Source organism: Botryllus schlosseri, chromosome 14 (assembly GCF_051294905.1).
Source record: "Botryllus schlosseri isolate E-star chromosome 14, Bs_hap1, whole genome shotgun sequence".
In the NCBI taxonomy this organism is placed as follows: Eukaryota; Metazoa; Chordata; class Ascidiacea; order Stolidobranchia; family Styelidae; genus Botryllus; species Botryllus schlosseri.
Genome location: NC_137249.1, coordinates 12,094,323 through 12,118,954, shown reverse-complemented (window position 1 = coordinate 12,118,954; position 24,632 = coordinate 12,094,323). Strand labels below are relative to the sequence as shown.

The following is a 24,632-nucleotide window of genomic DNA, read 5'->3' as shown; positions in this document are numbered from 1 at the left end:
TGACGTTCGATGTTGGTGCACTCGTTACCAGTCCATCCGGTGTCGATCAAGCTTATCGGAATATAATATTTTCCCATTGAAACGAATCGAATAATCGAATTAAACACTGTGCCATGCATATTGCGCCATGCCCATAACGAATTAAACTATGCAGTATGCACATTGCACATTTACAAGTCACCGTGAGCGATAATCCGTGAATACTAGAGTATCAAGCAGACATCAAGAATGAATTTACGAAACAGATGATTACAAATTGGAAATCGCGTATCAAATCAGTAATTTGTCTCCAACATAACTACCCTGGGGTCCTGACTCCTGACATCGCATTGAGTCGCTCGCACCGCGACAATTGTTCGCTGAGTGTAACGGCGTTTTGGGTTACTTTTCTGCCATCCCCTATTCACGCTCGAAAATCCTTACTGGAGTGAATGACGATCATACGCAGTAAGGAATTCCAATTCTCATGCATAATTGCATACTCACCAACACTATCCAATTTCGCGGCCCGATTAACGAACTATCACGAAAGAACGAGTAGGCTATTTGCTCATCCGATTCAGAGCAACAATGAGATGGAATTTCTCGGCTCGTGCTCGTCATATCGACAATTCGACATATGCATTGTGCAACGAAATCACGTTTTTATCCTTTCTCCCATGTCGCGTAATACAAAGTGATCATTATTTTGGAACCGTACAATTGGCCAACAAGGTTGTGCTGATGATGAAATTGCGGGTATGCTGAATACCCATAATATTCACAGGCATTTCTAGCATACCGAGGTTCGGCATTCATGTATGAAAATTGAACATTGAACATTGAACATATGACTGCTCTGCTGTTAAATCCCCAGGAAAATGGTTAGTCGGATAAGGTAGCGCCAAAGAGTAAAATATTCTTAATTTCGCGAAGGCCTGCTGTTGAATTATGTGAACTCAGCAAATATGGTTGTTGCATACGTAATAGCATCATATGAAATACGTCGCAGCCGGAGCTACCCCTCAAATAACTAGCTCCAGCTCCGGCTCCGGCTTCGGCTGAATTTTATATAGAGCTCCTGTCCGGGAATCTAACTTCCGGGATTTGTAAAAGTGCCCTCCTTTCCAGATCCCAAAATATGGTAACCCTGCCTGAGGATCATTTTCTTGGGTACAGTGCATATTCTACGGAAGACTTTGAATGTACCACCGGACTAAATGAAACTTCACAGTATAATTTCTGTAATTTCGATTCTTCATTCTCAATCATCTCTACCTCTGCAACCCTTTCCAATTCTTCATATGCCGCAATTTTTCAGTCTGACCTATTCATGTATTGGATAGAAATAACAATTTGACTGTATTTCTGAAATTTTAGAATTTTTACATAAATCTTGCCATTCCGGATGCTCCAATCCAGATTACGTGTTTATTCACCAGTTTTACTGTGAATAAAGAAATTAGCAATGATATAATCGCATCGTAATATTGTGGGTGTAATGAATCGATAAAGTTATTTATGAACAAGTGATGAATAATGATCCCAGATCAATTAATTGAGTGTAATAAATTGCCCTTATCGAGGCGCGGAACTCGCCATGATTGTGAGAGTTCTATGTAGGCTTACCATATAAGTATAACTAAGTTATCGTATAGCCCTATAGGTTCTCTAAACCCGCAACTATTTCGTGATTGGAATTTTTATAAATGGTCGTAGTACCGGCCTGCACTCAAAGTACATAGCATGCTAGTAGTACACTCGTAGCGAAAATATTGTGTATTTCCACCCGTGTACCACCCCTGATATACGGGTGTGAATATGCACCCATGGCACACGAGACCAAAACCCACCGCAGGCTTATACCGCCGTATAAATTGAGTATTACATTTTAATCCAAATTATGCGTAGTAAGGTATATGCACGCAGGGACGTAGGATTTATGACAGCGATATGATTGAAGTTCTGTACCTCCAAGAAACTCTTTTGCACATTATTTGCTAAGAGTAATGACGCAGCACGCTCGACTTGTCTGTTTGAACACTTCATTGTTTACTCTTTCTCTATAGACTCTCAGTGTCGCCGACGTAATAGGATGACGCAGGCTAGTGTTTTCGCTCTTATAAAAGCGGGTACTCATAAAGCATATTCAGTTAGACGATCAGGACTGAAGTATGGGACAACTGACCAGACAACCGTGGTTGTAATTCTCAGCTCATTGCTAGATATTTAAATATATATGGTACCGCAGCGTTTACCCTTCTAGAATCTGTTTTGGATTTCAAATCATATCATAGGCAGTTAGGCACAGTGATGGGCAAAGTGTGGGAGGTAAGTTGGTATGAATATATGTCAGGGATGGATATCGAATAGTCCTATGTATCCGGAAAAAAGTGTTGTCATACAGCAGGGGCGGGCAACTTCTCCAGTCGGCGGACCGGTTATGGGAAAATGAGGTAGCCTATACTTGGCGTACCGGATTCCTGAATCGATACATAAAACGCGTATTTATCCCCCTATACAGGGATTAAGCGTATTTAATATAAATATTTTGTTTGAAGTATATAGCAACCAAAGCAGTATCCAATGAATTTAATAATTTAATGTATTTAAATAGCTGTTGAAGTCAATGAGACATCTGTTGTTGATCAAAGTTCCAAACACGTATTTTGAACTGTGGCTGCATGTCGCACGCAAATAAAACAAAGAACTAAACAATAACTAAAAATTGCTATCATTTGTGTCCGAAAGAAGAATGAATAACCTACGGTCACTATATAATTTGATGTAGTGAGCAAGTAGTGGAGAATTAGGCCAGACTGTGGCCGCGAGCCGTATGCTGCGCGCCCCTGGTATAATGTATAGTATGTATATACGGACAAGAGCTTCGGATTTTTCCAATTTTACCAGGATATGAATTCATTGGTTGAATACATGCGTAAATGCCAGTATTTTTGAACAGCCCTAATATACACCTAATTTTACTCCAATCGATTCGGTTTTAGCTGGATCACTTTACAAGGGAGGATAAGTGCGATTATCTCATTAATGACGGTACGCAGGCCAATGCCTATAAACACCCCGAGTCGAGTTCATCGCTCTGCTGTTTTTGCCGTCGCGGAACCAAGTTCTCAGGACATTGCAGGTAAGAGAGCTATATTTGATTATATAGAAAATCATTTTACATCTTACATTAACGGGAAGATCTAGTACAGTGAACCCCAGGCCGGCACTGAGCTGCGCAGATAGTTATACGGCCGTTATATAACACAATCTCAATACCAGCATATGTGTATAAATCGCACAATCTTCTACAATAATGTCGACCAAATATAAGAAAAGTGAGACTTGGAATACTATTGAATTTCCTACTGCTCCCCATAAGAACCGTCGCGATGTGAAGAATGGATCTCAAGGTTCTCGATCGGTTGTCAATTCTTAAAATCCAAACAGTTGATGCTCAATTTCGGGTGCAACCTGTTTTTATTTTGGATGCATGCTCGAACAAAAGTGAAAACGCAATCTGCGTACCCTTCGTCTTTATTAGGCTACCGGAGAATCATCATACCTTGACCGGTTCTCTGAGACAATTAGGTGTGGTCGCTGGTCTAGCGAATGCGTCAAACTAGCGATTGTCTGGATTACCGTATACGTCACAACAGTAATTAGTCGCTATGACTTTTCGAATCACCACAATTGCCCGTTTAATAATTGATTTAAATTAGTAAAACCGATTTAGTGTCACCGACCCACTATCGACCAAGTGCGACGAATGCGCGGATGACGAATACGTGGATTATGAACCCCACATTCAGCGGAAATGCACGAGGAAGAGCTGGCGCTCATGTACTTGGCCTAAAGAATACTCGAAAGGAACGAATAAAGAATCTCATCGGTAGTGCCAGCTATACATTATGGCTATCGTATACAAGTATTCATGTCGTTTTCATTCAATAGATGCGTTTGCCCGAATGGGACAGTTGAAGATGGCGATGATTGTGTGGAAGCTATCATCCCAGATCTGCAGACCATAGAAGAGAAGGTCTCCGCAAAGTCCGTCCCTGCTTCCACTAAAGGTGAGGAAATACATAGTGTTATATTTTGCAGCAGACAAATTCATGAGTCATCAATTTTAGGTGTACAAATTTCTTCAAGAATGCCGTTGCCGACAAAGACGACTACCAGAAGTGAGTACAAGATAATATATTTATAAATATTGTGATAATTGGCGATTCCAGTAACACCATACTTCCATTCCCAGCAATTTCAAAATCATCAACTATACTTGACAAAATCTCACAGAGACAATCATCAACTGCCGCAGATAGGACGATTGGACATAAGATGACAAGTGAGTGATGTGGGATGGTGCTTTATATCTTAGAATATACCCTATTCCGTATTATACGTCGCCGCGTTATAGGAATCTGTGCGTCTTACCACAATAGTAGGCTAAAGCCTGCATAGAGATGACACTCTGGCAATACTTTAACATGGCCAGCCTAACAAAGTAATAGTACGATAAGTGATCAGTGATCACAGTTACCATCATTGGCACTTGGCAGTACTATGAAACGGCCAAGTGAAAATCTTTTATCACTATCAATTCTACTAAGGGCGAAATAAGATTCACCCATACAGATGTACGTGGTGTACCATGAACTCGCGTCATAATTCAATTCCCGTTTCAGACTCAAAATGGATGAAGTCAGTCAGTGGTAGAGTCGATCAATCATCAGACATGAAAGGCCTGCGTGAGTTTCCAACGTCAATTGTTGAAAATGTCTTGCATAACATTCACATATCAATGTTTTGTTTTTAGTAATAGGAATTACTACAGGTATGATAGCACTAGTAGCGGTCGTCCTGATACTGTGCCTGATCATACGAAGCAAGAGAAAGAAAACGAAAACTACAAAGAACTCACGGTGTTCGACGAACACGGTTAGTTAAATCGAGGTGCTTATTTGAATGTTACGAATCTCATGTGACGGTAGTATAAGTTATGTGTATGAGCAGTGGTGGCCCTACGAATGGGGGACCCTGGGCGAGACTTCCCGGGGGGCTATCAGTATGCAATCGTAACTTCTGGGGGCTATGCCTCCAGACCCCCCTTTCGCATCTATTGTTATTATTTATCTATCACCACGTCAAGGCTTGAGCCAGGTGCTGGCTTAGCCATCTCTATTATTGCATGTGTGCAAGGATAGCCTACATCAAAACTAAGTAGTTCTACCGCATGCAGAGACGATATGATATGAGACTTTTCTAACAAATGCAGAGATTTGATGATGATTGACACATCTGTACGTAATCATCTTCTTGATTATTACACGGATTTCCGCGTTTATTCGCTATAATCCTTGAGAAAAACGCTTAAACCAAAGAGGGGGGCTTTCGACCAGGGGGCGGGAGACCACCCACCTCGCCCACTCCAAAACCAATCACTGTGTATGAGAAGTCGACGGATTTTGTTCGTCCGCAGTTTCATCAGAGGTCATTCGTTTGGATGTGATTTTGAGGGTTACATCTCTAGCCAAAGCCGTTTTTATCCACTAGTCTAATATTATGACAGGAAATGATGCAGTCTGGTTGATAGTGATCATTGTAACACCATGGTAGCAAACTATGTCCGAGCTAGCGAAATTGAGACTCCTGTTCTGTTATCTCCCTTACAATGCATTATTCAGTTAAATAATGTCTGCGTAATACAGAAAATGCAGTTGCAATGCAGTAATGCAGTTTCTTATGTAATTTCAGTCCACAGATTCGTCTCCCAGTCAACCGAATTCAACTGGTAGCATTCCGTATTCCATGCATACCCGAAGTGTTTCTAGTGTGAACAGGTAAGGTGTAACTGTAGCTAAGCCGAATATGGTTCAAAGCTTGAGCTTCAAGCATAAGATTATGTTACTGCGTTCCGCGCAAAACACGGTCTGGTCAGTCATTGGCGACGTATATTCCATCACTCAAATCATTTACGGTCTCGCTGCCAAGTCTTTTACTTAAAAGTATCAAGGAATTGATAGTGTGGTGTTTTCGCCGTGTATGGTGCGGGATGAAATTATGGTATTTTTATCGCACCGTACCGTAGCCTACTATGATACATCTGTATGCAAATCATTGCGAATACGCATTGGCGTAGCCAGAGGGCGAAATGGGTTGTGCAGTGAATTTTCGTAAATCAATATTCAGTAGAGTACTTTTGCTCGGATTAATTCAACTTGAAATTTTTCTTCGCACTTCTCGCGATTCAGTGTCACTACACTTTTTGACTTTATTCGTGCGACTAGGAGTTAAATGCGTACTGATTTTCCATACTATAGTGGCGATTTGGGCTCGTTCATGAATCGAATACGAAATACCGGAATTGGTTCACTGCGAAAAGTGTGTGTGTGTGTGGGTTGCGTCTGCGTCTACGAATCATATGTATAAAGGGTAGTGATGAAATTGTCCATAGAAGAATGAACGTATCTTTGGGAAGTTCTCCAGAACTTACCAACCCCCATTTTTCTGGCTACGCCCTTGCGAATACGCCTGTTGACTTATAACAGAATCTTATAGTCTTATAATGCTTCCACCCACTCTACAATTTCGATATCATTCATATCATACGTCACGATTTAACAGATCGTTTGCAACTGATAGCCGGGGTCTGATATCCGAAGGCGAGAGACTTGTATGCAATTTAGAAACATCTCAAACAACTGGTGTTAGCCATACATTGGAGACCAGTTCGGCGCAAAACTACTCGTCGAGAGCTATCATGCCGCCCGCTACCACGTCTTATTCTCAACATTCTGCGCCCAGTATGCAGCCAAAGCAAGAGCAAGCGCAAAGGCGTCGTCTTGACTCGACTGGCCATACGTCACCAAGCTACATTGCTGATACCGAGGTACCATATGTACCGGATGATATACGGGAAAAGGCAGAGAGAATACCCGACGAACAACATGAGCTATTCGGTAAGACCCCGATGAAATGGCTTGGTTAGTAGCTCGAATCCTCGAAACATTTGGCATATATACAACACGGGACAAATTGGTCATTTTTTCATCTTTACATTGCTGCCTGACAAGCAGAGTTGGTCTATATATGCTATGTCCTTAGTTACACATGCTGCTCACGTTGAAATATATGAACTACAACAGTGGCTCTCAACGGGAGCGCCAATTGGACTGTTCTGGGGTGCCATGAGAAATTTAGGTCAATAACTTAAAAAAGCGTCGTCAAGCTTTGTCATATCACAGTTCAGCGTCAGATTACGATGGCGACAAGAAGAGCGTGATTGTAGGGCTTGGTCGAAAATGATGACCTTTTTTCAGTCATCATCTCCACTAATCTTGTATTCAGGGTACTAGTAGTACCAGACCAAACTAAAATACAAAGTCCTTAGGTGAGACCAATGCGATTCTCAATTCTCATTTCTTCGCGGGTTGCAATATTTTCGTCTGTTGGTCGCATTTGTATCGTGGGAATCTGATTATCTGGTCCCAGCTATTTCGGCGACAGGGCGGACATCAAAATATCGAAGGTTCCAGTCAATGCTCCTCGGTCATCTTGTGTCGAATAGGGGGCGCTCTTCGTGTTCTGTAAACATTGGTGTATCTAAAGGCTGGCGCCGAAATCCCGGCTCCACGGTCCACCGTCTATTCCAATATAGCCTATAGTCCTAGACACGTCTATTGACTATTTTGACTCCTCAGTGTGATGCCTTTTAATTATGTTGCGTTATATTCTCAGCCAACGATTTGATTGAGCCATTGAAGAACACCTGTGTACGACCCGATATTCGACCAATATTCCGAAGACTCCTTAAAGGACAGAAACAGAATTCTTTAGAAGACATATTCCGCGAAAGCAATAAGCCTACTTCGCAATGTTTTCGAGAATGCATGGAACTGGCAATAAGAGTTAAAGGGAAAACATTGTCTCCAGTTCTTTTGTACCAAGAGATAGCGAATCAGGGATGCGAGCAATATACCGATATTGTGAGCGGACAAATCGACCGACATCTTCGCGAATACGTCTCCGAAATTGCGTGAATGACTATTTCTACCTTTTCGAAACCTCTTACACTTGGATGTCAGGGCTCCTCATCGCTGATCTCGCTGTACTCACAGTGTATTGAAAAAAGCCCAGAAACAGAGTAGAAGACACGCTCTTAAAAAAGTCGGCAGCCGAGACACGAAGACGGACGCGTGCAAGAGGAGATGCCTGAAGAGTGAATGCAAGAGTGGTTGAAAATCGTCCCATTATCAAGCTGAAGATGAAGATTCTTAACTGATACAATATCTGTGTTGCATCTGAACTGTAAAATATCTGTGTTGTGACGCACAAGGCCTAATGGCGATAAGCGTCACAGTAATACCGTGTGTGTGTGTGATAATAACACTTGGATGTCGAATCGAAATCTTCGCTACCCGCAATATCCGCGTATAAATCTATTATGTATATGCACCTGATGTAATTAGCACTATAACGCAGTCTAGCTTTGCATATACCTCTGCTAAATCCGATACAATATGCGTGTATGACTCTTATTTATTTATTCAAACTTTTTTATTCAAATTTTAATGTTTTACCTTTTACGGCAGTATTTTGGTCAATCGATGGGAGCTTCTTGAAACTTAAACACTATGCACGGGATTTCAAAATTGCAATTTGCCTTTCAGGGCCGGTTACGTTCTGTGTGTCTCCACGTAAATCCACGTTTGTAAAGTCGACGATGCGATTTTTGTGATTGCTACTATTCACAGTCGAAAAAATAGAGTTGTTACCTTTAAAAGATTGACAGTCGCAATAGTTGGTCATATATTATACAATATACATATATATATATTTTATGCTTCCAGTTTGTAAGCATTTGTTGTGGATAGCTCCGTCAACATGAAGATTGTAAATTTAGTTTTCTAGGTACATGCAGCAGTTCTTCTTCCTTTTGTGAAGTTTAAACTACTGTTCGTCTACAGTTAAAAATGTTGTTTGTAGTATCCATGGTGTTTCGACTATACTTTTGGTCAATTGGTCATTTTACACTGGGCCTTTATTATCGTTCCTATAATCTGTCTAATTTTAGCCACGCTCGTCCTAGGCTTTTGCACAGTATAACACCTTCTATGATTTTTCTAATAAATTTATTGTTTTTGAGTGCAGGCAATAGCTTTGCTGATCGTATATTTATGTCGTTTACTCACTGGTTGGTTGATTGGTTCGTAGGTAGTAGTGCGGGGAGGATCGACAAATTCTCTGGTCCGATCACTCGGCCGGATTCTTGAAATGACCGAAATCCAATTCGAAAAACACCGATAATAATATTCTAGGAGTACCTATTTCTAGTGCACTACAAAAACAGTAGATCATACGTTACGGGCTCACATTATATATTGAATATCTCAACTAAAATTAAATAGTATATTCATATTGAAATGAACCCGAATATTTTCGGCTGACACTCGTCAGGGGTAATCGTCAGCAACTAGTAGAGAATTGGAAAGAACATTGTATATCAACAATCGTATCACAAAATATGACGTCACCAGCATGAAATTTCGAATGAGAGAGCGTTCAATGTACTATTTTTAGGTGATACACGAACTCCTTTTGTTGACAGAGTTTTGGTTGGTGTATTTTGATAAAAGTTGATTCCAAGGCACACAAATGGAATTGTGAACGGCCTCGACCTACGATTCGAAATCGGTCGTCTCAATAATTATTCGCACAAATCGGATTATCCAACAAATGTTTGCCGATGGCAGAATTAATTGCCTTGATCTCAACTAAAGAAAAACGATAGTAAAAATGCATAGGTTTATATTGAAAACAGGTCTGTATTGGCGGCTACTGGCGTGTGGTTGGTAGTTACAACAGTCATGTTCATCAATAGCGATTCTGACCATATCAAAAACGCACGAATCAACTCCGACCGGATATCCAATCCGGCTCCGGTCCATGCCCGCTCTAGTAGGTGTCAGTATCAGGGCTGTGAGATTGACCCAATTTCGTTTTCGATGATGATTAATCATTAATTGTTATAATTAATCGTGAGTTTTAGGTGGTGACTGTCGCCATTTCCGGCCTTGTGCGCCACGGACAATAATGTGTTCTCTATGATCGGATTTTTATCATATAGGACAGACATCAATTTCACACTATATATACATGTTACATGAAAGATTAAACTCGGCCGAAAAGTAGCATGGAATTAAGGAATTTACTTAATTCCGTGCTACCTTTCTGTCGGCGAGAATCACGTTGGCTCGCGGACCGTAAAATGTCAGGTCTAGACGCTCGCTTCGCAGAGAAATCGACGATCACCCGACGAGTACTGTTTATAGTTACAGTGAATGAGCGATCGAGGTTACGCCGTGTCATCATAACTTGCGATTATCGAACGAAGATAGCGCTATTCCAATTTCTACCAGTTGGTGATGGCTATCCCTTACGAGTGTCAGCGGAAAACATTCGGGTTTATTGCAATATGAACAATACACTATTCAATTGAAGTTCTTTACCTCCAAGAGTCTCTCCATATCTGGAATAAAAACGAGATATTTCCACCCTGTAAAGGTACAAATTTCGGGCGCACTGTTTTAAAGGCATTTGCGAGTGTAAAAAAGTTAGTGAAACTCGGGTCATATGATATGTGCGGAAGTGACTGGAGTGGACATCAACATCTACAAGCTAACATAACCGGGCAATCGAGAAGGGTCTTAGCTCCGTTGTCATTACTTCGCGCTTCTGGGGCAGTTTATACATACCTATGGTCAGTTTGTTACCTGCATTGATAGAATGGCAAAAGGAGCTATTTCTTGCACGGATTATAGTTTGAGTTTAACATTAATTATATTGTTCATCTTTGTTCCTTTTCATAATCACACCAGGGAAATATGAGGGCTCATGACTGAAATATATCAAATAATGACGCGTTGTGAGTTTCGTCACTAAATTGCCTGTAAATCAAATTTAAAGGTATGAGGAAATGCTACAATTACGAGTCATTGACGCTGACGTGACGTCGAAATGATATCCCCGATGGATCGACGGCCGAAAATCATGTCGCAAGCGACATTTCAGGAACTTCCTAACGATTTTATACTGATATTTTACCAAGATCACAAGAATCGACTTTGACATTGAAAAATTTACTGAATTAATAAGCCCTTTTTCCAAGCATGTTTTAAGTATTTCTGTAATATGTTTCATCATGCCGTTATAAGTTCTCCTTCTTCCTTCACGCCGTTTATAATAAACAATTTCATGAAACGAAATGTGCTATACTTTGTTAGCAATGCCGAGTCACCGAAAATGGAACATTTTAAGTATAAGGTGTGTATAACTCTTCTATATAGTTTAGTTCTTTTGGATTGCGAGTAAGATTATCATAATCGGATAGTCATGCTTGACATCTGCTGAAGAAATGCTTAACAAGTGAAATGCGTTATCACTAGGCTTGCATTAATACAAAAATCAATTTAAAACATGGCCTTTGTTTCAAACATGTTATTTTTTGTTTGTCTTTTTTATTTGCCATGACGTCACGAATACTGTTTAATTGTGACGTCACAGCGCAATGAAAGCGTCCATTGTAGATTAGGGTAAATATAGCTCCTTTGTCGAAAAAGCCTTCCGACCCTGCATGTCTTAAGGGATCAAAATATCTTTGACCAGGTCTACATTGCAATGCAGCATTTATATGGTCGGTGATCATCACCATCAGAAATAATTTGAATTGCCTATGGAATTCAATTCAGTCTCCCGTTTGAAGCTCGTTAAACTTTCAAACCGGGTGGTTTACTCACATTTGTCTATTCATTCAAGCAATTTTCGAAAAGATGTTCACAACCAGTGTTATAAATTCTTTATTGAGTGACGTCACATTATTCATGATCGTTTCCGTGAAAACCGAGGTAGACGAAGTGAAAGAATTTATAAGGGAATTGTATTGATGACGCATGCAAGCAATGCATATATATACAGGCGCTTATAGGTACATGCACTTGACTCGCTGTCACTCTACAGCGGTGGTTGCTCAACTTTTCCTGATTAGTTTATTATGGAGTCTTCATAGAGCAAGTCGTTAAAAGTTCGACTTCCACAGAACGCAGAGAGAGAGAGAGAGAGAGAGACTCTTTATTTTTTCATCCAACCAAAATACATAGCAAACAAACGGCAATGATGGTGGTACAGAAAATATGCACAGTATTCGGAATCAGATAGGAATGATCGATACGACTTTGAGGGTCAACTAGTCTGATGATACCCGCAGGTTTCACTCAGAAATCGAATATCACATTATAGTATCTATAATCTTCCAAGTATTATTCAATTCAAGTATTGTCAAGTTGATCTAAAAGCTGAAATATGTCTAGTAACAATAGGCATATCCATACTATGGCTATGTAGGCATAGGCATGTGTAATGTACCTGTGTAAATTGTAAGGGTGAGTTCTTCGTAAAGACGTTTGTACGATCACGAGTTGTCTCACGTGATACCGGTTCTTTCTCTTTACTTACGTATACTATATGTTAAACGCTGGTGAAGGAATTTGATCATATACTATTCTCCGTTCTATGTGAATGGAAATGTTTTCTGTTGTTTAAAGCAGTCATCAGGGCGAAAGTAGCACGCTGTCGACGACGATTAGATATCAGAACTTGATTGAATTCTCAGGTCACCACTAGATATTTAGAAATTTATAGATGGCAGCGCTGCGCTCACCACGCTAACAGGACAGAAGGCTGTCGCGTATCGCAGAAGCAAGTCAATTTCCTCCGGCATATTTGCTTATGAAATTTGAACTGTGGAAATATTATCAATTCTTGGATTTACATCTAATCCCCCTGTATACATATTATGGGCGTTTTGATGGGTGACGTGTTCGAGGTAAGTAAAATTATTATCAGAAAACTTGCTTGTCTTGTAAGTGTGAGGTGATTTCAGTGTTAACTTTTATAGTGGTAAAATGAAACCTTGTTATCGGAGGGGATGGTGCTTATTAAAAATAACTTCGAGAATTCTGAAGACGTGTCATGAAATATGCGAATATAAATCCTTATAGTATGCCACCTACCATGCTAGGTACAGCTGTCGATTGCATCAAAGCTTGTAGGTCGTAGCTGACTTAACAGGATAAACTGTAGTTCGTGACCAAAACCGTGATGCGGTATTTGAGTATAATACATATCAAATTCTACTATGCGATGAATGTATATATGTAATGTAATAACTTTGTATACTTGAACCGAACTGTTTAAAGGTGGATGGTTTTACAAGGCAGGGGAGATGCGATCATCTAGACAACGATGGTATGCAGCTCAATGCCTATCGACACCCCGGATCGAGATCGTCTTTCTGCTGCCTTTGCGGTCGTGGTACGAGGTTCGCCGGACATTGCAAGTAAGATTGATTTCTTTCATTATTTACCTGTTACAAGAACAATACTTGATGTACTTTCATCTCTAGCCGATCGTGGTAAGAATACAAAACATGTTTTAAACAAAGAAATTGTCTGAAACATCTGTGATTTGAATTCATTTTCATTTTAAACACAATCCTACCAACAATGTTTAGTGTGACTGATCCGCGATCGACCAAGTGTGAGGAATGCGAGCAGGATGAATATGTTGATTTTGAGCCGCATCTTGAGCGCAAATGCATGAGGAAGATGTGGCAACCTTGCCCTTCGCCTAAAGAATACTTAAAAGGAGCGAATAATGAGTCTCATCGGTAGGACCTGTTCTGCGACGTTGCGATATTGCGATCACGATATTCATGTCATTTGCATTCAAAAGCTGTGTGTGTCCAAATGGGACAATCGAAGACGGAGATGATTGCGCAGTCCCTACTTTGCAAACCGTATCAAAGAAGGTCCTTACGACATCACTCCCTATTTCCACTGAAAGTAAGGAAAATATAAATCGTTTTTGTAACAGAAAATTTTATAACTATTCATTTAGGCGTGCAAATCAGTTCCACTGCACCATCATCGTCAATGAAGGCTACTAGTCGTGAGTATTATATATACATTTACATATTGTGTCATTTTGTGGTTCAAGTAACATTGGACTTCTATGTTCATTTTCCTTTAACAGTTACCTCAACACCATCAACGGAGATAGCTAAAGTCATACATCTAGCGCCGACGACAACCGCACCTATGAAAAATGGATTGACCGTGGCGGGTGAGTGAAGAGTATTGGTGATTCAGAACTAATCTATTTAAACATACATCTGGCAATAATGTATAAGGGTAACAGGCAGTGTAACAGTGTACGTCTTGACATGACTTCTCGAAAACTTTGATACCACATTCCAACGCGGTCAGGAAGCTCATATTCATCTCGTACCCTGCCAAGCCTCCTCCCCCCCCCCCCATCCCAGTATACCTGGAAAACGACCAAGCCCAAATCCTGTCCTGTAAAATGTATCGGATTCGGACCTGAAACAGCATACGAATGCCCAAATATGTAAATTAAAATATGAACAAGCAATCATAATGTATATTAGATATTCATTGATATCCAGCCTGACTAAACCATAAAAGTTGCCAACATATCAAACATAAAACTGTCGCCAACGCTGCCTGTTGGTTTTAAACAATCACTCCATTACCATTGTGTAACGTTTGAAGATTTAAATTATGCACTGTAAACTTGCAAAAGTAGGAAGTAAATTCCTGTTTCAGACACGAAGTGGTTGGAAGCAGACAGTGGCAGCCTCGTTCCATCACCTAACAATACCAGTCAATTACGTGAGTTTAACGATATCTCTGGTGGATTTCATGATATTCAAATATACAAATATTTTTGTTTTCAGTCACAGCAGGTATTGCTGGTGCTGGTTTCGTAATACTAATAGTACTGGTCACCGTGGCAATAAGGAGACGGATCGCACGGAATAGGAAAATGGAAAATGATAACAAAGCGACAAATCTGGTTGGTTACATTGAAACATGCAGTATTTTGTAACTATTCGATATCTTCACGTCCGATGACTTCTAAAATCACTCGCTGGAATTAAATTATTCGGAAGTATATCAATAAATATTACACAAGTGTGAATAATCGAACCAGTTGGTTCGTTGACCGTTACGTTCGGTTCGGTATATTGTCAATTTTTATCAGTTCAATAAGCCTACACCACAAAATGGCGATACAATGAAAAGATAGGAAGGTGTCGAAACGACTTGGAGTAGTCTTTGGAATCGGGCATCCACCTTGACCTTGGCGGTGTAAAGAGGAGGCATGCACACTGGATGAAAAGTAAAAGAAGGTAGTATAGAAAAAGCAAGCGACAAAAAATGGGGTGGCATGTCACGGAAGGCGAGATCAATAGGTCAGGTCGTGGTCCGGTAATCTTGGGGGCGGACTCTTATTCATTTAGTAGAAATTGCTTGTGTTTCGACTTGAATGTGGACATGCTCGTCGACTGACGGATGGCAGGCGGGATACTGTTCCACACGTCAGGTCCGGCATATTTGATAGAGCGATGATCTTTTCGGTCGATCATGTGATATTTAGACGACGTGGACGCGCATGTGTTGTAATTGTGCGCATTTGATTCCGAGATAAAGAGGTCATTGAAATAATCGGGGCAATGACTGCAGTGGAACTGATATATGAACGTTGGCGGCGATTCCTGCTTCTTCGCTCACTCGGTGACTGTGGATACAATTTGGTTGCTACATGACCAATAATTTGATCTACTTACGTGGCAGGCGCAGTGCCTCTAACCAGACTATCTGTGGTTACTATAAGCTGCCATTCCCAGACCCGCCGTAAAATTGGCACCACTAGTCTTCTTTTTGTGGACATTTGAAGCAAACACATTCGGGATGATTATGGAATATGCCAATATCCTCTCGATTTTATTATCACAGTCCAGAGAGTCCTACCTCGACCAGCTGAATTCAAGGGAGGACATTGCGCATTCTTCTAATACAACTATATCTCTCAATATGGAAAGGTAAGGAATAGGCAGAGATGTGCATAATATGAAACACTTGTGTGGTACTCTGTTTAATCGGGAGTGGGAACTAGTCCGTCTCTTTATGCTTGCTACTCACAGGGGTATTGATGGGGAATATTGCTTCGACGAGATAAACTCCTCTTTCCAATGCGATATATTGTTATCCTATACTTCGCACCATCCCCAATAAATAGAACTACTCCGGCTGATTTATTAGGAGCCACAACGCATCCGTTCACAATTTCGATCCCATACATGCATTCTACATTCAACAGTTCAGTTGAAAATGTCGGAGGAAGCACCAGCGTTGAAACGGATAGACTCATTCAAGAGGCATCTTCATCAATCGATGATAACCGTTTATCTGAGAGGAGTCAACCACAGAACTACTCGCCGATGACGACCACCCAGCATACTCCTTCTACACTTTGTCCGAAATCTACAACAAATAGGCAGAGAGCCCATGACGAGCTGGCGATAACACGAAGTCCTGAATCTACAGACAGATCACAAACCTATAATGCATGTAGGGATTTACCAGTACCGGATCATATCGAGGAAAAGTTGGAGCGAATACATCCAGACCAATATGAGTCATTCGGTAAGAACTGATTGTTTTATCAAATAGCCTACCTCGATACGGAACCAACTGTACTACTGACAAAATTGCAAAATACAGATATAAGAGGCGAGCTCCAAGATGGACCACAACTATTCGAAGTAAAAAAAGAAGGCGGAACGTTAGGAAAACACCCAATTTTAACTCATGCGGAACGACTAATCGTGCTAGAAATACGTGTAAATTCGAAGATATATTCCGTAATCAGAATTTAATGGTTTTATTTTCCAGCAATAGTTATGGTGCTTCCAGAAGCCTTTCAAATCTACGCTGAACTTGAAATAATGCAAGGAGTAAAAATTATGTGATTTGACTTCCGAAAATGTAGAAGTGATGGTGTGAATAATACGATTGAGCCGTGGCGGTGGCAAACATACTATGAGTAAGCGGAATTGTAGAAGTGGCTGGTGCCAAAATCGAGACCATTGCGTTACAAATTTGAGCCCGACTTGGCTCGACTAATAGCATCTGCCTTTAGTGGCCCACTTCGCATGAACTGTCCAATGAACTTATATTGTGGGTCTGCGGTAACGAGATCGTCAACACAACGTATTGGTCTCCTGAGAATCGCCATGGGTCGACTCTCAGTATAAAATCAAACTCACTTAGAGTAAGGGCCTACTCGGGTGGACGTTCAAATTATAGTCAACCATAATTGTGTCTTATACCACAATACATTTTCGTATCGAATTCCTACAGCAAAACGAACTAATGTTCTAAGAGGCAAAAAAATTGAGAGTATATTCATATTGAAATAAGCCCGAATATTTTCTGCTGACATTAGTCATAATAGCGACACCGATATCCATGTACATGTGTTATGGTCGCAGTGGACTTATCCTATGACTGCCCTGATCGTTTGAACAACCGACTTTGACGATTTCTGCATTACCTGTTTCAATTCGTGACATATGTTATTTTTTCAGCTACAACCTTGGCCGACACAATGAAAGACATCTGCGCACATGGCGATATTCTTCCCCTATTCAGAAAAATCGTTGGCACAGAGAAGGAGAACGACTTGAAAGACATATATCGCGAATACAGAAGCAGTTCGGCGTGTTTTTATGAATGCATGCTGCTGGCGATAAAAGTTAAAGGACAAGCATTGTCTCCCGCTCTCTTGTACCGAACGATATGTAGTTGCGGATACAAAAAATATACAGAAATTGTTAGTGAACAAATAGACTTGTTTATTAAAGAAGACTCCAACTCGTCATAACAGAACGTTTCGTACCTAAATCTCCTTGCGCGTTGTATCTACTCAAAATGATATAAATTACTCATCCAAATCAGCACGAGATGCACAGGTGAGATGGCAATATTGGCATGTAAACGAAGAATGGATATAAAGAGCTCATTTCATGTGGGCACGGATTCGACGTAATATTACCTGGGATCCTGTAAGCATGATTCTATTTAGCGTTTTAGCCCATCTTTTCATTCCTATGTGCGCAATTCGTGCAGTTAGTATACAATTCGGACTTTTGATTTGATTGAGTGAAATGTGCAACAATTTATATTTCTCGGTATTGCCACTCCATTAATAAGATGCAGAAGTCTGTATCAACATCCAAACATAATATGCGTAGGTTTTTCAAAATTGCAGTTTGATTTTCAGTACTGCCTATTTTTAAGTATCTAGCCACGTCCGGTTTGACCACAGCGTAACATTTTTCGCTTATCAATTTGATTTTGTTGAATTGATTTCGTTGAAATACAAATTTGAGGCTACTATAGACGATCAATATATTTTTATATCGTTAAGTACACATGTGTTTTGTCCAACGCATTCAACGAGTGGTGTTTCATGGTTTTTATGACATACCGAATATGTAAATGAGGTGTGTGTGTGTTCCAACATTTATAGGTATGAGTGTATTGAATCAATACTTGATGATAATGGCTGCAGTTAACATTGCTCGATATTTGTTATTGAATGATATCGTTAATACCACATGCATGAATACGTATAGACGTACATAGCAAATCCTGTTACCAGGGCTACCTAGTTCTCGATATCACTGCTTTTTACAAACGAAACGGCAAGCTCATTTTTTTAAATTATGTGCGATTGTTATCAGAGATCGCCATAAAGTGTCTGAATGTGTGCGATCAGTCACCCCTTGTCTAAAAGTGAAACGTGGATTGGAAAATTAAATGCGATCGATTCGTGTTAGAAGTTCGTAGTATTTGTTTATAGTACAACCGCTTTCGAGATCGAAATAGACAGTTATCAAGTACCCCTATATTCGTCGGAAGACAGAAATAAACCTGTGTATAAATTTGCTCCCTCCTCCAATATATCTCGAGTCGCTATTTCATATCGAGCATTAGATATTGGTGTGTTTTGAAAAGCTATTACGCACGCGATTACTCACTGGAACTTAATCGTCCAAATACTCTTAATTCCCCGCTGCAAAACTCCAGGGGATCCACCAAGTAGCATTTGTAGTTTCTTCTTGGGATAATTTAAATCAGTGCTGTCAGACTTGAGATAGATTGGACTTTGGTATGTTTGATATCAACTATTTTTTCCATCGATATTTCAATAACCATATCGATGTATTCCTTTGTATCATGTGGTTCATTTATTGATTTAATCTGTTGACTTTTATTTCAACCATAAACCTTTTTCTATTGAACGCTTACTGCAATTCACTTCATGATTGCGTATATATCCACAGCAGTCTTGTCATTATTTCTTCATATTTCTGTTTTCATTTTTTCTCGTATTTATTATATCAGAATAAACTTGTTTGGTTAATTTATTGATTGATATACCGGATTTCGGCAGTCAGCCTGATTCATCATATTGCGTGTCCATCGTTTCAACTAGTAAATCGTAAGTTTGCAGTTGTTTCAGGGTAGTATTCCTAACCCATTTTACTCTATGTAAAGAGTACCATTCTGCTGTATCCATTCGATTATCAAAGCGATAACACGCCACTATTTTTAATTACATATACAGTGCTGTACAGGGTTGTGGAGTCGGTGTTTCGTTCATTTATTCCTTAATAGAGTCAGAGTCGAAGTCTCAAAAAAAAATTTGCACTGCTTAGAGACGGAGTTGAAGTCGTGAAAAAATACTGGCAGGAGTTTTTAAAAATGCTCCTGGCTCCAACATCATTTATATGAAAGCAGGTGCTTTCAAAGGTCTCGTAGAATTAATCATAATAAATAGAATAGGATTTGTATGCACCACCAATCACTGTTATTAGTAACGGTATTGATAACATTGGGCAGCATTTGCAAATTGCGATTCATCTGCATAGAGGAAGACCATTGCGAGATGCATCTTCGTGACCAACGCATAATTGCTGATGCAATCACAAATTGATCCACTTTTTGGAATTATGCCATGATACCGTGAAAGAGTAAATATATCGTCTACTTTTGCGACTGACAACATCACTTGAAAACCCTGCTTTCCACTTTACAAAATCAGAAATATTTCGAGTAATAAGTAGCTCAGCCGCTTGGGTCGAACAAATCTTTAATAAAGTGGAAATATATTCATAGTCCATGAATACTTGACTAAGTGTATGTAGACATGCTATTTGACTACTCCCTGGATTTCGCTTCGGACCACCGTTTATTAGTATGGGAGAGTGTGTGCTTGCCATCAGCAGGACCGTAACTGCTGCGCCCCAAACCCCGAATTGGGGGGGCGAGCTCGAAGGGGGGGGGGCAAACTAATTTCGTGAATCAACATGTTTTAAAAAATTTATGAAACTGTTTAAAAAAAATTCGCGCTAGGCTCGATTTCATGGTGTCATATTTCTTCATTATTGAGTACCATTTCCGCAAGAAAAAAATAATCATGATTTATAGAAATGCGCATTTCGCCGTCGCGACGCAGCAAGACCTATGAAGTTTCAGACCATGTAACATGCGACTCCGAGAAGTGTGCTAGAACGATCGGAAGCGAGAAAACCGATTGTTAGGCTATTTATCGCCCTATGGGGGTCCAAGACCAACATTTTGGGGGGCTGACGAAGTGCTGTTTTGGTCCTGGTCATCAGCATAGTGTGTAATAGTGAAAAAATGTGCAAATCGCTGCATTACTTGCTGACTTATACACAAGAGCTATACTTTTATTGTTTTATCTACATTTTAATTTACAGGATGGGATATATATCATGTTTGAACGATCTATACATATTAGAGAATATCCGTGGCTTGTCTGTGTTATAAAAACTTATAACATATGACAAAAGGAATGATATTTCGAAATAAATACTTCCTTGTTAATTGTAAAGCGAGTAAAACGAGCTTTGCCACGATGAAACAATTTTACATGTCATCGTGAATAATATGTTTCCTTATGTTTAATGGTTATGTGAAAGTCATTAAACCATCACTGCGACTTATAATTTTCGAAGTAAATTTGTAGTCTACTGTTGAGTTCTGCGAGGAAAATAGTCGGAGTCGGAGCTGGAGTTTGAGTCGGTGCGTTTGCAGACTCGGGGGTCGGATTCGGAGTTGGAGTCGGTATATTGAAAATGTCTGCAGTCCGAGTCGGTGTCGGAGTTGGAGTCGGTGGCAAAATTTACCGACTCCACAGCCCTTACTGCTGTAGAAGCTGACGAGGCAGCACGTATAATACTACAGCAAAACGCTATATGGGCATTTCGTCCTGATATCTGTCTCTTTTTCGTCACCAATCGCGGATTAAATAGGCCTCATGCTGAATGTGATACTCTAACTATCGAGTAACATCATGAAAATCACCAGAAGATTATTCGTGACTGAAAACTGTGATTTGGATTCGGACTCAGACTCGATGACAAATTGAGAATGAGTCGACTTCGCACGAGTCAAAACTTGAAATCTGACAATGATTTTTGACTGCGGACCTACTTGACTTGGTTACAACCCTGAAATCATCTTCCTCGATTGTGTAGCTTCCGTATGATAGCCAATCATAGATGTGTCCACTGAAATTGATATATTAAAAAAAAAGTCTTCCATCATATTACAGATTTTTGAATCGATATTTTGAGTAGACCTAGCCTACTATTTTACTAGAGTAGCTTTTCGGAACGATGCGTGGAAGAGTCGATTCGAGACGATTGACATTTTTCTTATCACCCGCGGATGACCACAGAGTAGGGCTGTTCAAAAAAAAAATCTTTCAGATTTCACTGGCTACTTGATAAAATTGTTAGGTTGGTTAAAAGAACGCTGCACACCAACTTTGGCTCCATTCCAACCAGTAGAAGCGAGACTCGTGCAGTAGAAAGTTTTAAATTTATCAAGAACAAAAAGATAAAATTTCAAAATTTTTCTGCCGACCCAATAAAATTGTTAGGCTATCAGTAGAGATGATGCACACCAAATTTGGCTCAATTCCAACCACTATAAGCGAAGTTATTGCAGTAGAAACATTTGAATTTGAATAAAATAGTATTTACGGTGACTAACTCTTTGACTATTTATTATAAAATCATGGAATTAGAAATTTTGCTACTGCAATAACTTCGCTTCTAGTAGTTGGAATTGAGCCAAATTTGGTGTGCATCATCTCTACTGACAGCCTAATAATTTTATGGGGTTGGCAGAAAAATCTTGAAATTTTATATTTTTGTTTTTTAATGATAAATTCAAAACTTTCTACTGCGCAAATCTCGCTTCCACTGGTTGGAATGGAGCCAAATTTGTTGTGCAGTGTGTTTTTAACCAAGCTAATAATTTTATCAGGTAGCCAGTGAAATCTGAATGAATTTTATTTTTTTGAACAGCCCACCTACAGAGTTGGTACAATATACCCGTAAACGAAACCGGGGGCATATCAGACTGGATACCAAAAAGTGCTCAGAAGATGACCGAGTAAGATTTCGAAGCTTCAGGAATCACATCGCGCATCTCATTTCCAAGGCAAAAGAAGAATACAATGAGAGATTTTTCAACAGACACAAAAAGACAGTCGCGAAATCTGGACAAGACTTAAACTCTGTCTTGCATCAGACAAAACGTCGCAAGTCTGTTACGTAAATTGTGAATTCAAATACCGGAGAAAAACTTTCAGACCCTGCGATCGTCGCGCATCACTTCAATGAATTTTTTTTAACGTAGGTCCCAATATTGCCTCTTCTATTAGGAAACCCGCGTCGGCCAGGCCGAAGGTAAGATCGATATCCGAGTCTGTTATGCTCGAGCCAACCAATCACGCCGAAGCAGAAGTATAGCCATCCACAAACTGAAATCCGACAAGGCCGTCGGCTATGATCAAGTCCCATCATAGTTTCTGAAAACGATCAGCTTGCTCATTAAACATTCTATTGCTTGTTTTTTTTCAACTTCATGATAGAAAACAGTGTCCATCCCAGCTTTCTAAAAACAGCCAGAGTGGTCCCCATACACAAAGCTGGGGTTGGAAGCAGGGCTGTGGAGTCGGAGTCGGAGTCGGTGGAGTCGGAGTCTGGGTAATTTTCGCTTGATGGATTCGGAGTCGGAGTCGGGAAAACTTTAATAGCTGTAGTCGGAGTCAGAGTCGTGGGGAAAATACTGACTGGAGTCGGAGTCGGAGTTTGTGAGAATGACCCTGACTTCGACTCCGACTCCGACTCCAACTTCTCTATCATGAAAACATTTGCTTTCAAATAATTTTCAATAGAATATTTAGGTACCACCAATCACTGTTATTAATAACCATACAGATCAGGTGCGTCCAGCCTGTGGCACGCAGGCCAAATTTGACTCACGAGAAGGTTAGGTGTGGCCTGCAAGGTAATTCTCGAAATTATTTATGACATCAGGTACAATTGCAAGGCCAACCAAAATTTGATTAGCATGACCGCGAAATTTGATGACGACTAAAACAACAGTTCTGACGAATTGACGTATCCAGGGGCCAGCCACATTCATCCCAGATCTTCTTATATGACCATAAAGTAGAATATTTCATACCAGATTTATTTGACTTGAAATTTTCTCGGTACTTCGCATGATTCATTGTCACTAGATTTCTTGCATTCAGTATTTGAGCCCCCTTCTGAAAATTTTAAATACATATTATTCACAGAATTGAGTCTAACTATATTCACAATTAGGAGATAACGTACGTGTCGTCCAACATGCGACTTCGCTTGTGCACTCGCAGCGAGATCGTCGACAAAACATTTGCACAAAATGATAAAGGCATGTTCACTGATACCGTCGATTTTGCTATGTCTAAACGTCGAATAATCCTGTCCTTGCCAAATGAGCCCAGTGGTATACAGATGCGACCCCCAATGTATGTTAGCAAGATATTTATTGATATAATTCAGTCATTATCCTGCAAAAAAATTCGGGCTTCGCGCGACCAGAGCTTGATTGCGCACTGCACAGTTGCATGACATATTGTTATCAATTTTAGAGCGTATTAATATAAGTCTTGTTTGCAATGTCACCTAATTCGGATCGCTCCTATCGGACGACTAAAAAAGGTTATCAACATTTTAGTTGCCCGCGCAATGGTTCGTAAATCTCATGTGTCCCTTTGGCCGAAAAAGTTGCCCACCCCTGATATAGGACATTACCTGCAAATTACAACTCAATTGCACAGGGGAAGAAAATCGCAATATGCGTTTTCGCGATGCAGTCAAAATTGATGCAATTTTTGGAATTATACCATGATACTGTGACAGAGCAAATGCATCGGCTGGTTTTGTAAAATTGTAAAAATGATGTAAATAAGACCAAACGATGCTTCCCACTTGACAAAATTAAAAATATTTACAGTGTAGCTTAGCTGTTTGGGTCGAACAAATGATTAAGAAAGACTGCAAGTCCCAATCCTCGAATACTTGATTAAGTACATGTAGACTGGACATAGGCTATGTTCTTAGACTACTTAACTAAATTCCATTTATGACCAATGTCTATTGGTAGAAAGAGTGTTTGTGGTTGTAATCAGGATAGTGTGCAATGACAAAATTAGTAAGTTCAATCACTTTATTAGTTGCTGACTCATACACAAGAGCTACACTTGGATATTTTATCTACATTTTTACTACACAGGATTGGATATCTGCCATATTTGAATGATTCATGCATTTCAGGATATTAGAGGTTGTA

At 40.0% G+C, this 24,632-nt stretch overlaps 2 protein-coding genes across 2 annotated transcripts; both read left to right on the top strand.

Moving 5' to 3' along the window:
- The first annotated feature begins 2,133 nt into the window (after positions 1–2,133).
- LOC145455218 (uncharacterized) lies at positions 2,134–9,139 on the top strand. Its single transcript, XM_080333170.1, has 11 exons — positions 2,134–2,310; positions 2,985–3,124; positions 3,719–3,874; positions 3,937–4,055; positions 4,116–4,166; positions 4,241–4,330; positions 4,671–4,733; positions 4,802–4,923; positions 5,740–5,825; positions 6,610–6,944; positions 7,723–9,139. Exons 1-11 carry the CDS (start codon positions 2,293–2,295, stop codon positions 8,022–8,024), a joined length of 1,482 nt encoding a protein of 493 aa, XP_080189296.1. The 5' UTR covers positions 2,134–2,292; the 3' UTR covers positions 8,025–9,139.
- Positions 9,140–11,964: 2,825 nt separating this feature from the next.
- LOC145455219 (uncharacterized) lies at positions 11,965–19,335 on the top strand. The gene is made up of 11 exons (XM_080333171.1): positions 11,965–12,865; positions 13,239–13,378; positions 13,553–13,708; positions 13,774–13,883; positions 13,939–13,989; positions 14,074–14,163; positions 14,667–14,732; positions 14,798–14,916; positions 15,861–15,946; positions 16,225–16,550; positions 17,495–19,335. Exons 1-11 carry the CDS (start codon positions 12,836–12,838, stop codon positions 17,788–17,790), a joined length of 1,470 nt encoding a protein of 489 aa, XP_080189297.1. The 5' UTR covers positions 11,965–12,835; the 3' UTR covers positions 17,791–19,335.
- Positions 19,336–24,632: the final 5,297 nt, after the last annotated feature.